Raw genomic sequence first — 16,188 nt, 5'->3', positions numbered from 1 at the left:
CAGGATCTTCCACGGCTGCAGGAGCCGGGCCAACGGCGAGCACGACGGAACGGCCCCCGGAGAAGGGGGACACTGTGTCACGGAAACGGCCTTTATTTCCTCCTTGGTCTCCTCCTTCTGACCCTCAGAGGGCAGCGCGATTTGCAGGCCCTCCTGCTCTGACAGCCGCCGAGCCTGGGCGCCGAGGGGCCGGGAGCCGCCGCGCGCTCCCGCGGCCCGGGCCGGGCCCGGCGCTGCTCGGGGCCGGCCGCGGCCGGGGGGCGGCCAGGACCCCCGCCTTCAGGCTGGCTGGGCCCGGCGGGGTCCGGAGCCGGGCCGAGGGTCCCGTCGGGCGAGGAGGGGCTGGCACTGCCCGCGGGGCTCTCGCCCTGGTCGCCCTGGTCGCCCTGGTCGCCCTGCTCGGCCTGCTCGGCCTGCTCGGCCTCGGGCTGCGGGCGCCGCCGCCGCCAGGCCTCCCTGCAGCCGTGCACGGTGACGTGGATGAGGCCGTGGATCAGCGGCGCCGTGTAGTCGCCCAGGTAGCTGCGCAGCATGTGGGTGAGCTCGGCGCGGTCGGGGCCGCAGATGCACAGCGTGGCCAGCGCGATGGTCTCCACCTGCCGCGCCTCCCACCACTGCGCGCCGTAGATGGCGTCCAGGCTGTTCCGCAGCCAGGGCCGCACGGGCTCCAGCAGCCGCTCGTGGCCCTGCAGCAGCTCTGCCCACAGCTCGGCCGGGAACTCCTCCTCGGCCTGCGGGCCAGCGGGCTCCGCCGGGCCCGGCGCGGTGTAGACCAGGCGGAAGCGGGCGCGGCGGGCCCAGGCGCGGGGCTCGGGCGGCGCTCCGGCCGGGCTCAGCAGGCACTGCAGGAAATCGTCGCGGTCCAGCACGGAGAAGCGGGCGCTGAGCACGGGGCTGGCGCACAGCGGGCACGTGGCGCTGGTGGCCGTGTGGCGCAGCAGGCAGCCCAGGCAGAAGCGGTGGCCGCAGGGCACGGCGGCCGTGTCGCTGTGCACGCTGCGGCACACCGGGCAGTTCCAGTCCGTCTGCGTGGCCTTGCTCACGCCCGGCGGGGCCGCGGGGAGGTACAGGGACAGGAGGCTCCCCATCGCTGGGCCTGCAGCTGGACCTGGGGATCCTGAAGGTCTCTTCCAGCCTTGGCGATTCTGTGGTTCTGAAGCGCTTCCAGGGCATGTCACGTGCTGCAGAATGGAGAGAGGCCGTGGGCACTGGCTGTCCTGGGCATGCAGGGGAGGAAGAAAGGCTCAGGCTCTGGAGGACTGCTCTGGAGGACCCTCCCTGCTGCCCCAGCCCCAGACACCCTGTGAACGTTCCCCACGGGGCTCACCTCCAGTGCTGCAAGCGCCACGGTGCCGGCTGCCCACGCCAGGCAGGGCTTGGGACATGGAGCGATGCTGCAGGACGCGCAGGCAGTTCCCAGTGGCAGCCCCCAGCCCACGGCCCCAGGACTCCCCAGGCCCCAGAGCCTCGCTTGGCAGCAGTCCAGGCTGGAGCCATGCTGGCCCTGCCACTGCCCATGTACAATCAGGGAGGGATGTGACATCACAACACAGCTCCCAGCGGTGTCACAGTCAGACACCTGGTTTGTCACCCTCCACCAGCAGGTGACATCACAACAGCACACTGGTCCCCACAGCATCAGGGGAAGATGGAAAATACTGCTTCTTGTGTTTAACTGTTGTGTTTCCATGCTGCTCTCAGCCACCTGCATCCATGTCTGTGTGTCCTGTCCCTAACCCTGGCTGAGGTCCCCTGTGAGGGACAGCCCTGAGCCCACCCCCAGTCACAGCTTCACATGGAGACAGGGCTGGGTGGCTCCACGGGGCTCCCCAAGGGCACCCAGAGCACTTTCAGCTCTCTGATCACACCCAGAAGCACAGGCACCCTTGCTCCTGGGGATGCTCCTAAATCGCAGAATCACAGAAAAAAGAGCTCTGCGCCCACCAAGTCCCAGCTATGACCTCACACCTCCCCATCAACTGAACCCTGGCACGAGTGCCACTCCCAGGCTTTGTTCAACCCCCCGGTGACGGTGACCCCACAGCCCCTGAGTGGCAGCCTCCCCACGTCTTGGATAAAAGCAATCTGAGCTAAGAACAAAGAGCCACCAGTATCACACCAGGCAGATCATAATGAACAGACAGCTGAGCACACCAGAAAATAAACACTGACCTTAGCTGAGTATTCCTGTGTATATTTGAAATATTTTAGATACCAGAACACTGTGCATGTAACTTTTTTCCCCCCAACCTGTTACAGTTTACCACAACACATGTACAGATGGCCTACACACAAAATTCCAAATCCCTGACATTCATCCCCTGTGTATTTATCATGTAAAGCTGTTATTCTACAGCCTACAAAATTCACTCATCCTGATGTCAAGGCCTGACTTAAGATATGATGCTCTTTATTATAAACAATTAACAACAGCAGAAGTGACCTAGCTCTCTACATACTAATTTTTGCCTTATGTATCAAAGTAAATTTTTCTGCATGAACTATTTGCTAATGGATTATCTCAGATTTAACTTTCTTTTTTTTAACACACTGCAAACTGGAATTTTGCTTCTTTTATCTGTGAAAGGCTTTCTGAGCTGCTGTGTGTTGCTGTTACTGGAAAAGGGTAGGATCATATTCACAGGAAAATGGATGTGTACAAAATGAACCAGCCTAACCTTCTGGAACTAAGGAACAAGGTTATCTTTGTGGATAAAAAAGCTGATGTTGCAAGAAGAAAGAAGAGGCAGAAAAGTTGGTAACAGACAAAGGGGTGTCAACCCCAGTAAAATGATGCTTACAGCTTCTAGCAATTGGATTAATAAAAAGATGTGTGCTTGCCTCATGGACAAAGTCAAGTTGCCAATCAAAGAATGCATGACTGTGTAGACCAAGACTAGAAGTCAATATAAACTGTGTTTAGAGGCACAATAAATGGCTTTTGCTTGATTCACACTGAATCATGCAGAGTCCTTGGGCATCAGAAAGCAATGAAGATCTAGTCAATATTGGCTGCTGGCTTTCCAAAACTCTTCTCATCAAATCCTCCAGCAAATATAATCAAAGCCCTAAGTCTACAGAGCACCTTAGTCACTACAGTGTGACCCAAGCTACCAGGGCAGATTTAATTGTGGCTGTGGTACTGGAAGCATCTTTGGGCATCACCTACATAACATTTGCCAGGAGAATGTTTCATGCTGAGGCAAAAACATAAACAGTAATGACCTTTTGGCTTATGAAATTTGTCAGTATGTTTCACCTGCAAAAACACTGCAAGATCAAGAGTTACCTTGATCCATCTTACCTTGGTTTCTCATTGGGTTTGCTAACATAGCAAGATAAGGCAGCAGCTCTGTCTGAAGGCACTCAGGTGGTAAACAGAAGCTTGAGAACAGAGATTTTGCAGCAATGCAATTGTCCTGATACTGTAAGAGGAGGGGGAAAACACAAGTGAAAAACCTGGTAAAACATTAGGAATGTGGACGTTCTGTACCACAACATGCAGACTTTCCTCCTGCCTGATACAGGAGCTAAGAGAAATGAGACCAGATAAAGAAAAGGCAAGCAGTTAACATACCAATCTTAAAAACTGTAGAATCTTTCAAATTTGCCTTTTACAGGGCATTAAAATTTAAAAAAAAATATTCCTTGATTACAGAATTCCCAGCCCATCGAGGTCAATGCTTTTTACCAACATATTATTTCAAATGTAAGAAAATGCCAAGCCCTGCTGTGTCACCTGAACAAGCTATTTCTGATAAACACATAAACCATAACAGCAGGCATTTCTTACCTTCATACAACAGTTCAGTGTGCTTCAAACTGCACAAAACCAGACTCAGTTCTAGAAACACTTAATAGTACTTAGTTGTGTCTCTATTAATTTAGGATTAAGACTCTCCCAGGAACATGCCAGCTTGGACAGAGGCATCAGACTTTGTCAGTGGCTTCCAATTTATTTTTACATTAAAGGAGTGATGCAAACTGCTCTTCTAGCAAGCGCTTTATAGAACCAGACTATATCAAAATAGGGTATTTGACAAGTTTAGCACTGTGATCAAATACATCTATACTACTCAATAGTCACACCTTAGGGGAGAAAGAATTAAGAAAAAACAAAATCAAGGATTTACCTTTTTATTGATCAAAAACCACTGGGGTTTGTGCAAGGGTCGGAAGCCCATGCCTCCCTGCTGGTGGGCAAAGGCTCTGGAGGTGTTGGAGTGGATCACCCCCCGGGTGGCCACAGAGGCACTGTAGCTCTCCATCACAAGCCGTGCCTGAGAGAGAAAAGGGGCCCTGGGTGAGCTCCAGGCAGCTCATTTGCACTGAGACACACACAGTGGCACAGCATGCACAGCTTTCTGAAGCTCACATTACTGCAAAACTTGTATCCAAAGCAGCTGAGAAAAGAAACAGCTTGATTCCTTCTTAGCAGAAACATATTCTGCTCAGAAATACTTTGCAGAGTATCCCAGAAACACTACAACCCATTGTAATGAAATGCTGACAGAAGCTGGACAAAACATTGGCTCTGCATCTCTTCTGCAGCTGCTGTACTTTAGCATTCATTAACAAGTCAAATCACTCACACCCTCAGTTTGTAGAAAACTCTCAGAAACACAGTAAAAAGTTGAAGGGCTCAATGTCAAAGTACTTAAAGACAAGTGTGTGCCTATACAAAGATGACACTTACACTCCAGTTACTGCAAAGGACATCAGCAGTGCTCAGATATTCACTGGCTCTCACTACATCATCTATGTCAGGAAAAAAGTCCACGTAGTTCTGGTGAAGGTACAGATTGAACATGCTTCCAGACATATGTGATTTCTCCACAATTTCCTGGTAGGAAGAAGAAGAGTTTGGGTTTTACAGGTGGATAAGGAAAAGGACCCTAGTATGAAAAGCTGGGGTACTTCCAGGCCAGGGAGCTGGAACACAAGGCCTGTGCAGTGATGCCCACACACAAGGGGCTGGTTTGCCCCAGTGGTCCCTCCCAGATGAGTGATTCCCTCACTCACACTGAAGGCACACCAAGGAGGCCAGAACAAACCCCACGTGCTGAGGGCCCAGCTGCACCCGTGGGGGCACTGCAGGAGTACCTCAGGCTGGATGAGCAGCGTGTCCCGGCGGTGTCTGCACAGGTGAGCAGGCAGCTGAGGGCACTCTGCTTCTGGCACTGCTTCTCCTGAAAACGAGTGCACAGCCTTTATGTTCACAAATGTCAGCAACTGTCAGCTCCACCAGCAGCTAAATTACAGCCTTTTCCATTCCCAGAAAGCTCTGGGACAGGCACAGGTACCTAATTATTACAGTCAATATTACACAGTCAGCAACACACAATTAGTTGCATTAAGCTTCATATGGCACATCTAACAAAATAATTTTTGTATTCCCTCACCTCAGTACTTCTCCTCATTTGGTTTTGGAGCCAGTACTGGGATTACTACCAAAATGTGCACAGCCAGTGGCATTAGGGACCCTGATGTAGCTGATGTTATGCTCTTGTGACTGACCAGACAGAGCCCATCCAAGGCCTCACTTTAGCAACTCCAGCTAGTAGCAGCTGACATGCTTTGCCCACTGAAAGGGAGAATAAGTCAAAGTTTTCTTACTTTTGCAATAAATAATTTTCCCCAGAGCATGGAAAAGAAAAATGGATGCATCCTTGCCACCAATTGCTTGTATCTCCTGGTCTTCTGAGGTATCACATTTACTTTTCTTTCGTACTTTGGATACTCCTGCTTCCTCACATTTTACTGTGGAGCTCTTCTTCTTCTTCGACCAAAATTCTTTCTCCAATGAGCAGCCTACTTAATAAAATAAAAAATAAAATCAAGACAGAGTACAGGATTCTGCAGAAGTTTTCTATTATGCTACTGCTGATTCTATTTCTACTATGCTGTGCTGTGTGAACAACCAGTACTAATAAAAGGAACAGAACAGGACATATAAATGGGAGCACTATGAGAAAACTCATTTATTAGGAGCACAAATCAGGTACCTAAATTACATCATTCATTACCTTCATTCCACTTCTGCCCCTTAAGCCACAGCTGAGGTACCAAGTACTTTCCTGAACAATAAACAGCTGTCTTTGAAAAAAGCTTTCAGGCTTATCTCCCTTGTAGTTCTGACACATTCTCCACTTGACCAGGTTTAAATTTCATGTTTATGAAGAACAAGTACAAATATTTGTAAATTATATTTCAGTTATATACTGTTATTTCAGTTACATCCTGTTTACTTATCAATTTTGTCTTCTACTGGCATTATCTGTACAAAACCTCCCTCCCTGAAATATAAAGTGGCAAAGAAATGTTTCATTTAGGTGATTCTTCCAACTGCCTACTATCTTCCACAAAGTTCTGAGCTTCATGAAATAAAACCCTTATTCTACTCTATATTAATAAACTTGAAATTTTTCACCCACAATTTCATTTCGTGGCATTTGAATGTTCCTTACTGAGGTAAGATAAATTATCCTTTAGGTATTTATTTTTCTTTTCTCCCACAATTACCATGGATCTATTTTACCCATTAATAGTGTTACGAAATGAATGTATCCATGATGTGACAGACACACACATGAAGAAACACACTTTACATACATAAAAACAAAAGCTGCATGCTCAGGAGACCAGCAAGGAGATGGGGAATCTCCCAGACTTGCAGAGTATCACCCACCTCACTGAAACACCTGCACAGCTACAGAGAATCTGTTCAAACGCTTCTCAATGTTTGGGAAAATGTGAGAGGAGAATGCTCAGTGTGCTGTGACTCCAATAGTCCACACACCAAAGCTCTGCCTTTGTTTTCTGCCCAGCTCTAACTATCACAGTTTTACATTTCTAAGGTAACTTATTAAAAGCTACACACACTGGTTATTTTAACATTACTTAGATTTTGTGGAGGATGTGTCCAGCAGTGAGATGCTGCATGCTTTTCTCAGATATCACCAATCTGATATTCACTCATACTAATGGCATAATCACCCCACTGAGAGCAATCCTCTGTTTTTCTGATTCACACAGAACAATCCAAGCCTGGTACACCTGCAGACTTCATCAGAATAACTGACCTTCAACATCTGCAAGTAAAATGTAGAAACTTTACTCTCTGTCTTGTGTAATATAACTAACACTGCCCAGCTAATTTCAATATACTCTAAAACTCAAAGTAAACACTCCCTCTTAAAAAATGGGCTTGAAACTACCTTTAACCTTGTATTCCATGAGCACATTTGCTGCTTGCAAAGCAAATGGGAGGGACAAAAAGGGACAAAAAGTGTGACTAACAACACCATTGTTACTCTACCACATACAGCAGAAGAGAATTGCTGAGTCTGTTTCCTTAGGCCTAAGTTTAATGTGAATGGTGTCACCACTTCACAGTCCTGAGAATGAACAACATGTGCCAGAGTGCAGCTTTTAAAAATGCAACTCACATACACCAGTTCCTTAACAACTACTGACTTGTGAAATGCTCATTAGTTTGGGAAATGCAGAAACCAAGCAATGACAGTATCCCTTTCAAACTAAGGCTGCACCTAAGGCTGCAGACAGACAACAGGACAACGAAAAGATGTCAACAAGACAACAAATTTATATAAAGTTATTTGTGGTGTTTTTATAACTGAACACAGGAGCACCACTTCTGTCATATCAGTCCATGTTTCACAAAGAAAATGGAACTGTGACTAGTTGCAGACTTAAGATTTATTATCTGTCTGTATCATACAAGCAAAAAGCAAGAGACACAAACAAATAACAACATCCATGCAAATCCAAATCAAAGACAAAAGAGCAGATTAAGCAAATCCTTTTTCTACATATTCTTTGAACGAATAGCATAAAATAATATATAGTCATTATAATCTAGCCAATAAAAAAAAAGACCACGTGACTTTAACATTAACAAAAAGACTTCTATAAACCTCAAACAATTCACGATAGTTCATTATCTAAGATTAAAACTTTCTATCTTTGCAAAACATATATCTAAAACTTCTCACAAATTATCAATAAGTTCTTATTCTTTCTTGTTCCTTATAATAAATATAAATATATTCACTTAGTTTTAACTTCGTAGTTTCCCATAAAAACATTTTAAAATCTCCTAACCTTTCTTAGCTTTATGTCTACTTTATAAGACTTTTTTGCACTTTCTAAAGTCTTTTGCCTTTTTATATTCCTACAGAAACTCCGAAGAGCAAACACAAACAGCAGAGATACCAGGAAGAAAAGAGGGTATTTCACCACATCCCACCAGCACATGCACAGTGTCATGGCTTAAGCCCAGCCTGCAAGAGCTGAGCCCCACTCACCCCCTGTGTTTATTCCTGCTCCACAGGAGCGTGTCCAGAATGCTTCTGCAACTCACCCACCTGTGCTGCAGCTGTGAACAGAACATGTTTTCTGCAGAAATGGTCAAAATATCACTTCACCTCACAAAACCGTCACTTTTACCTTTTGTAGAGGAGAACTGAAGGCTGTTTATTGCACTTCTTATGTCACCTGAACAACCTCTGCAAAGCAACTCCAGAGAAGTTCTGTCAAGGGTGCAATTCTCTCTGTTCTACAAGGAAAAACAGCATTGAAAGCTATAGAAGAGCAGGAAAATGAGTATTTAAACATCTGGGAACCCACCCCTGACACACAGCAAGAACAGACCCACCACAGGCTCAAACCACATAATACTGTGAACTTTAAAAAACCTTAATTTGTTTAAGCACACTGTCACAATTTATATAACAATATTAAAGAGAAAAATGCACATAACTCTTTGCAAAGTGTCACTCAATATGATATTGCTGGTAATCAAAACAGTTCAGGAACAATACCATATTTAGGTTCATGACCTCTTCTGGCCTCAGTGGATGCATGAAAAATTATATCTCTTCCTATTATTTGTTTCATTTATATAGTTACTGTAATAACCAGAGTAATTTTCAGAAGCAATTTTGCAGACTTGGACCACAGGTCAAGTGAAACTAATCTTAAAAACAAAGTATCTTTCTATCTTGTTCCTTTCTTCTGTTGCTCTGGGGAGATGTGGGGCTCAGCTACCAAAGATCAAACACAGTAACAAAAATAACACATTTTTAAATGGTCCTAGCCCTGCACAGAAGTTATGAGTTTGACAACTTACCATAGAGGCTTCTGCTGCAGCTATTCGATTGAGAACTTTCATCATATTTGTTGGTGCAACAGGCTTGAAACTGTTGAATTCCATTAAAAAAAAATAAATTAGTTTCTAACCTCTCAGTTATTTGTACCATGTTTTAGTGAGGTAGAAGATCTCACCTAATATTGCATATACACAACTCCTCTACAACGTCAGCGGGGAACAGTGACCTCTGGTTGCTGTCTCCACTGAAGTTATCTGAGATTATGAAGACCAGGGGGCACCTGCTCCTGCGAACAAAACTCCTGCACAGCAGAACAACAACAAAATGAGATGAATATCAAACTGCAGCCTTGCAGGTCGCTCATAATTAACAACCCCTTTGCCACTGACCTGAGGATTTCATGCAGGCTGCCAGGATCTCGGTAGAATTGGTTAGGAATGTCCTGTCCAAAACAAAGAGCTGCTGTCACGACATTCACAGGTAAATACTCTCCTCCACAGACTGATGTCATGGCACACATTGCCACACATTTCACACTCCTGGTTTGCTTGCTGTCAACTACATTTAAACACAGCTGACACTGGACAGAGGAGCAGCAGGGGGAAACAAACCCAAAGCACAGTGTGTCTCATTAAGGAAAATGATCATCTACAAAGAAATATTTTCTCACTGTCTCAGTTCCCTAAGACACAGCCTTGGGTGATCACACTGCCTGTGAACAGGAGTTTCACCCAGAGGACAACACTCCAGGAAGCAGCTCCCTTGGGGAAAACACATGTGAGGTGTAACAGGACCTGCACAAGAAGGTGACTTAGTAAAGACAAGTCTTATGAGACTCTGCTTCCTAAATTCTACAGTACACATTACCCTGCCAGAATTTCTGTCTGTTTTGGTCTTGAAAGTTTATAGACAATCTGACTAGCAATTTCTAAAATTTCTCTTGGGAAAATAATTGAAAAGTTCAGAAAGAAATTGCTATTGAAACACACTTCTACACAAGCACAAATAAAGCCTTGTACCTGCCCAGAAACCCTGAGTTCACACCTGTGCCCTAATCAACACCACCTGTGTAAAACCAGGGAGAAAGTGCTAAATTCCAACTCCTCCTGCTTGGGTTCATTCTCAAGTGTCCCCTACACTCTCCTGCATCATAAAAGAACAGGAACAGTGGTGTGTTTTCCACTCTTCCTGTTTATACACATACATATTTCTGGAAATTAAATAATCCAGAAGCGTGGGAATGACTTCTCAATATTGATCTGCTTTTTGATACTCTGTTATGCTTCTCTGTGCTCACACCAGACTCCCATTTCTGCCTCACTACTTGCTTCTGTGGCACAACTAACTACTTGTGGCTCTAGACTGCTGCAGAGACACAAACAGTAACGAAGATCTCATCTGCAGAAAGCAGGCTACCTCTGGGAAACACCACTCCAGTATCTGAAGCCACTCAGCATGCCAACACTACAACAAAAGGCATTGTTTTAAACACAACATTGCACAAGTTTTCACTTACTTCAATAAGAATAAGCTTTTTATCATTTTCTGAGGACTCCCCAAGCATCTGAAGTTTGTTATACTTATTTGCTCTTAATAGAAAATCTTGAAAGAGAGCTGCTTGGGCCTGACTCGGAAACGTATGAAAATTTGAGTCTGAAAAAGAAAACTAATTAAAAATATGTATTCTATATTATACCAAGTAAAATATAAATACCACACCAACTAATACCCACCCGTGTTATTTTCTGACAGCAGCACTGAACAAGCCCTTTGGCAAACGTGACAAACACAGGAGAATTTTTAAAGGGGTGTAATTCAACTGAGGACCTAAAGACACTTACCTGTTTCATTTATTTGGTTCAGATTATATCCAGGATATTACAGAGCTCTCTATACTGATTTGAATTGTCAATTATTTTGGACTAAACACTAAAAAAACCTAAATCCCCTTCCAGATAAAAGCCACAGAATGATTCTCATTAAACACTACGGAATGGACTTACATGGATGTGGATCTGATTTCATACACAACAGACAGAAACAAAGCAAAAACACAAGATAGAAAACCCACAAAATTAACTGGAAGGGGAAAGAAAAAAAGAAAAAACCCCAACATACTTACCATGGCCAAACATGTTCCTCAAGTCTTCCTTTGTGAAGTCTAAAGAGAGTGGATTGGTCCATTCTTGCACCTGAAGGCCAAGATCTCTGGCTAGAATTTGCAGAGTTGCAGTTTTTCCACAGCCAGGAGGGCCAGTCAGCAGCAAGACAGAGCCACCCTGACACAGAGATACAAAACACAATCACAGATGTGATAAACAAAGACAGCTGGCTAGGGATGAGTATGGGTTGAACTTCTCCTGTAGTTTCTCTGGTAAGGATCCTCTCTCCCAGTGAAAGCCCAGTCACACAATCTGTTAATTCACCTGCTGAGTACTCAGAGAGAGAGAACCAGGACTCTGAGAACCTTGCTCAGTTCCTAATGCCTCTGCTAAATAAACTGCATGTGACTGCCAACACAACAGACACTCACCTGAGGAATTAGCTCTGGAAAACACTAGGCAAGGCTGTCAATTTGTGTCTAAGAATGCCTCTGACCAATTGAGATTAAAAACATCCTCACCAGCCTCACACCAGCTCAGTGCAACTGCAAATTTGTCACGAGACTTAAAAATTAAGCTGGCAGAAATAAAATGCAGATTCAAGCACATACTGAAGAGCTGTGATTCTGGATGCCAGAAAACAATATTTCTGAGCAAAATCAGAATCCACCTCTTAGGAGCATAAGTCCAAAATAAATGTAAAAGCTCTAACCTATGGTCTTAGAGTATTTCTTACAATGCACAAGATACACAGTCACTGTGTCCCTCAGTTGAGGTTTCTCTCTGACCTTGAAATTGCATCCAGCTCATTTGTATGGTTTGATGCTTCCAGTTACAGATTTTAGCAAGTTTACCTGCTTTGGCTGCCTCTGAAATATGTGTGTTTTTAACCAGGTTTCAACTTCCTCAATTTTCTTCTTTTGCACAGCAAGGTCACTCTGAAACAAGGTTAAAATATGTGAAGGTTATATATATATATATGTGTATATATATATGAAACTCTTGGTTTCTAATGATGAAATTGAATAGAACAAATGCTGGACCACCACAGACACCAATGCTGGACACCAACAGACATGCTGGTGTGTGTTACAGTTACATGTGTGCTCTGCAGAAGCAATGCTACAGTTAAGGATGATCATCCTGTCTCCTTAATCAGTTTTCCATTTTTGTAGTCAGAAAATAATGAGCTATTTATTATTCTTTAAGTGGTACCACTACAATCTTGTGTCAGGATACTTCATGGCTCTTGCTGGAGCTAGTCCTTTTTATGTTTTTGCTCTAATACTGCAGATGTTTTTGTAACTTCTACAAATCCCACACAGCTGGGTTTCCCCAGTGCTTGGAATATCAGACGTGTCTGGAATTCAGTAACAGGTTTGAGAGTTTACTAGTGGACTGACAGGACACAACACCTCCTGAGCAGCTTTCCCTGCTCAGGAAGCCTGGGGGAGCGTGTGTCTGCTGTGTCAAGGTGGGGGACCTGGCCAAGGAAGGTGCTGTGTCACAGCAGCCCCCGAGCACGGGCACAGCTGCTGGCTGGGACAGCTGGGCTGCCTCGGGCACCGGGAGCCCCTGCACGCCTGGCTGGGACAGCTGTGGGACAGGAGGAGGCTCTGGGAGAGCTCAGAGAGCTCCCTGGGGTGTGGCAGGCAGCCATCCACCAGCACTGAGAGCGAACCAGCGACCCAGAAGCCCTGTGCTTTGGCAGAGGGGGTGGGTTAGAGGCGAGGGCAGGGGCCAGGGCGCGGCGCTGGCCCTGCAGCAGCTCTCACACCTGGCTTTCAGGCCTGTATCTCTCCACCCACGGCAGCTCCTCCTGGGCCTGGCTGCGGCCGGGCGCGGCGCACGGCAGATCCGCGGCACCCGGCTTGCTTCTCTTCCTGGCACGAGCTGGGGCTCTGCTCCTCTCTGCCACGGGGCTCGGGGCTCTCTGCTTCTGCCCACGGGCTCTGCCCCTCAGCGGCCTCACGGCGCAGAGGCCGAGGCCTGTGCTCCCAAAGAAGTCATCGAAGGGATGTGCCGGCCACTCTGCCACCTGCGGGAACACAAACCTCTGGGTAGGAACACTGCACCCTCCTCCCCTCAGCTGGGCACAGCCAGCCCTGGAAAATGGGACATTTTTGTCCCTGGCAGTGCCCCAGGCCAGGCTGGACACTGGGGCTGGCAGCAGTCTGGAGCAGTGGGGGGTGTCCCTGCCGTGGAAAGAGAGAGGAAGAAAATTATCTGTAATGATACGTTTCTCTCAAGAGTTTCTGACAGTGGAGCACTGTTACAGCTGGCACCAGAGAAACAGGAGCAATTATTTCTGCAGTGAGGACTTTATGTGTAGTGCCCACTCTGTCCTCCGCTGCTCAGGCTCCATTCAGGCTCAGCAGCTTGTTTGTAAATCATCCAGTTTTCCTCTTTCCCAAAGGGACTGATGACACAGTGTTTGGTCCTTCCAGCTACAACTGGTCCGGGGTTCTGTGATTCTTCTGTGTGAAAAAGAAAGCTGCATCATTGTGCCAGGAGTGTTCTGCAGCAAACTGGCAAATGAGAACTAGTTGAGAACTCCACGAACACACACCCAACCTAAAGAATTAAAAATTAATGGAAATGCAGCATCAACTTACTCAGACCTCTTTTATATGACGGTAATGTTCACACTGTCTCTGTAGTCTTCAGTATCTGGCACTTTCCCCCAGCTTTTTAAAAATATTTACAATGCAACCATTTGTGCACAGAAGTTAGAAACATTTGGCAGAGGACAGCTACTGAGGCAGCACAGTAAAGTCAAGGAGTGTTTGCTGCTTGGGGCAGCTGGGGCTGAACCAGAGCCTGTGCCAGGACAAGGAGCAGTGCTGAGCAGCACCAGGATTTGATTCTGGATTAGAGGAACACCCCGCTGGGCCAGGGAGGCAGGCTCACCCCCAGCAGCACCACAGGGGCCCGTGGCAGCCCTTGGTGTGGGTTGCAGGCTGGTGCCCATGCCCATGGTGAACGTGTGACAGCACAGACACTGCCTCCCCAAAAGGGCTGTGAAACCCTGGGCCAGCACAGCAGGGTGCTGGCAGGCAGGACAGAGCTGGCTGCAGCCCGAGGCTCTGCTGCAAGGGGCTCAGACAACTCCAGCAAGGCCCTGCTTGCAAAGCCCCAGCGGGAAATGCAGGAGGGGTCATGCTGCTTTTGGGGTGAATAATGCTGAAAGCAGCCCGACTCCTCCATCCCACAAAGTTCCACATCCTCTGAGGGAGCTGAAGCTGTGGCAGAGCTGGAACAATCCCCAGAGAAAGGAACAGCCAAGTGACACCACTGAGAGCTCCTGCAGAGCTGGCCCAGCCTGGCAGGGCAGCACTTCACACTGGAAAAGCCCCATCCCAAATTTTAACAGCAGCACCTCCTGACGTTTCCCTTCCCGTGGTGTGGGGATGATGTGATCCCAGGGTCACTGCTCCAGCTGATTCACGTGCACACAGCCTGGGTGAGGGCCACTCTCTGCTCTGTCACTGCTCCTGAACTGCCACACAGCCACCCCAGTGCTCACAGCCACCAGCATCAAGGCTGGAAAACGCCTTCAAGAAGCAAAGGCCAGCCCTCCCTTCACATTCCCACTGCTGACACAAGCACATTGACACTTCAGCTCTGGCTCCACGGTGCACCTGAGCAGTGCTTACTGCTGCACTGGGCAGTGAACAGTCCTGGTTCTGATCTCTTTGTCATTATTAAATGTGTCTGGCAGCCTCAGTGCTGCAGGACGAGGCTGTGAGGTTCAGGGACAGCTGCACAGCTCTGGGGCTGGCACTGCACCCAGAGCCCTCCCTGAGGGGTTTGGGGCAGTTTATGGGAGGTTTTGGGGTTTCTCCTCCTCACAACATAACCACCCCGGGCTGTGATGGGGCCCAGGTTCCAGACCCCGAATCCCCCCCGGGCTGGGACCCTGCACCCCAAATCCCCCAGGGCAGGACCCCAGCCCCCAGGGAGCATTGCCAGAGGTGCTTCCTGCCATCCCAGGGGAGCAGCAGCCTCTGCAGGCTCCTCTGTCCCCAGTGAGGGAAGAAAAGCACGCTTCACTCAGAGCACACGGCTGCTTCTGGGATTGTTTCAGGGGTGAGAGGCCGGCTGCACGCTGCCCTCGTGCTCCCCACGGCATAGACTGCACCAGAGGATCTGAGAGTCCCCCTGCGACTGGGACAGTGCCCACATCGAGACCCTTTCCCGGAGATCTCTCTCTCAGACGTGTCCTTACACGTCTTGCCCGCTGTCTGCAGCCCTGCTCACTGGGACTAATATCACCCGGCGCTGGTTTTAGTCCCCTCTCTGACGGGTTAGAAAGCGGCGGGTGTGGGGCGGTGTTCGGGAGGTTTTGGGGGTCTCTCCTGCACCTTGTGGCTCAGCGGGAGCTTCTGTGACAAGCGGTGTCCGTGCGCCGGCCCCGTCACTGCCGGGCTCCCCGCAGCACCCCCGTCAAACAGCGCCGTCCCTCCCGCACGCAGCCACACCAAACCCAATCTCGCTCAGCCAAAATCAGAACAGCCCCCACGGAAACAGGACAAACACAGAGCCCCCGCAGGAACGAGCGGGCCCCGAGAGCCCCTGTCCCGCACCCACCTCCGCCGGCCTTCCCGGGCCGCTGCCAGACATCCTCGGCCGGGGGAGCCCGGCGCCTGCGGCCCGCTGCCCCCGCCGGGCCCCGCCGCAGACCCGAGGCCAGGGGACTTGGTGCCCCGGGCGGAGGCAGGGCCCCGGTGCGACTCCTCCCGGTGTGTCCCGGTGCTCCGGGCGGAGGCAGAGCCCCGGCGCGACTCCTCCCGGTGTGTCCCGGTGCTCCGGGCGGAGGCAGGGCCCCGGCGCGACTCCTCCCGGTGTGTCCCGGTGTCCCGGGCAGCTCCCGGCGCTCCCGGCCCGGCCTCGTCCCCTCACACGGCGCCGAGGGGTCCTTCCTCTCCACCGTCCCTTAGCTGCCCCCGCCGCGC

At 48.5% G+C, this 16,188-nt stretch overlaps 1 protein-coding gene across 1 annotated transcript; it reads right to left on the bottom strand.

The window, feature by feature from the left end:
• Positions 1-1,962: 1,962 nt before the first annotated feature.
• RAD17 (RAD17 checkpoint clamp loader component) lies at positions 1,963-16,176 on the bottom strand. Its single transcript, XM_041463327.1, has 15 exons — positions 15,824-16,176; positions 13,011-13,271; positions 12,088-12,171; positions 11,254-11,410; positions 10,648-10,784; positions 9,521-9,573; positions 9,307-9,432; positions 9,152-9,221; positions 8,470-8,578; positions 5,617-5,811; positions 5,104-5,189; positions 4,697-4,843; positions 4,134-4,280; positions 3,305-3,425; positions 1,963-2,090 (listed from the first exon to the last, which is right to left on the bottom strand). Exons 1-15 carry the CDS (start codon positions 15,854-15,856, stop codon positions 1,963-1,965), a joined length of 1,854 nt encoding a protein of 617 aa, XP_041319261.1. The 5' UTR covers positions 15,857-16,176.
• Positions 16,177-16,188: the final 12 nt, after the last annotated feature.

The sequence above is a fragment of the Pyrgilauda ruficollis genome, unplaced genomic scaffold, assembly GCF_017590135.1.
Source record: "Pyrgilauda ruficollis isolate IOZ18807 unplaced genomic scaffold, ASM1759013v1 scaffold164, whole genome shotgun sequence".
NCBI lineage: Eukaryota > Metazoa > Chordata > Aves > Passeriformes > Passeridae > Pyrgilauda > Pyrgilauda ruficollis.
This window is presented reverse-complemented; position numbering and strand designations above follow the sequence as displayed.

Bases quoted from the DNA above. Each gene is read 5' to 3' on its own strand.
- RAD17 (XM_041463327.1), bottom strand. From the start codon at position 15,856: ATGTCTGGCAGCGGCCCGGGAAGGCCGGCGGAG. The intron at 11,411-12,087 runs GTAAACTTGCTA...TCTCTGTGTCAG, and splicing joins TTCAGAGGCAGCCAAAGCAG to GGTGGCTCTGTCTTGCTGCT. The intron at 2,091-3,304 runs GTAAGATGGATC...CTTTGTTCTTAG, and splicing joins AAACCCAATGAGAAACCAAG to CTCAGATTGCTTTTATCCAA.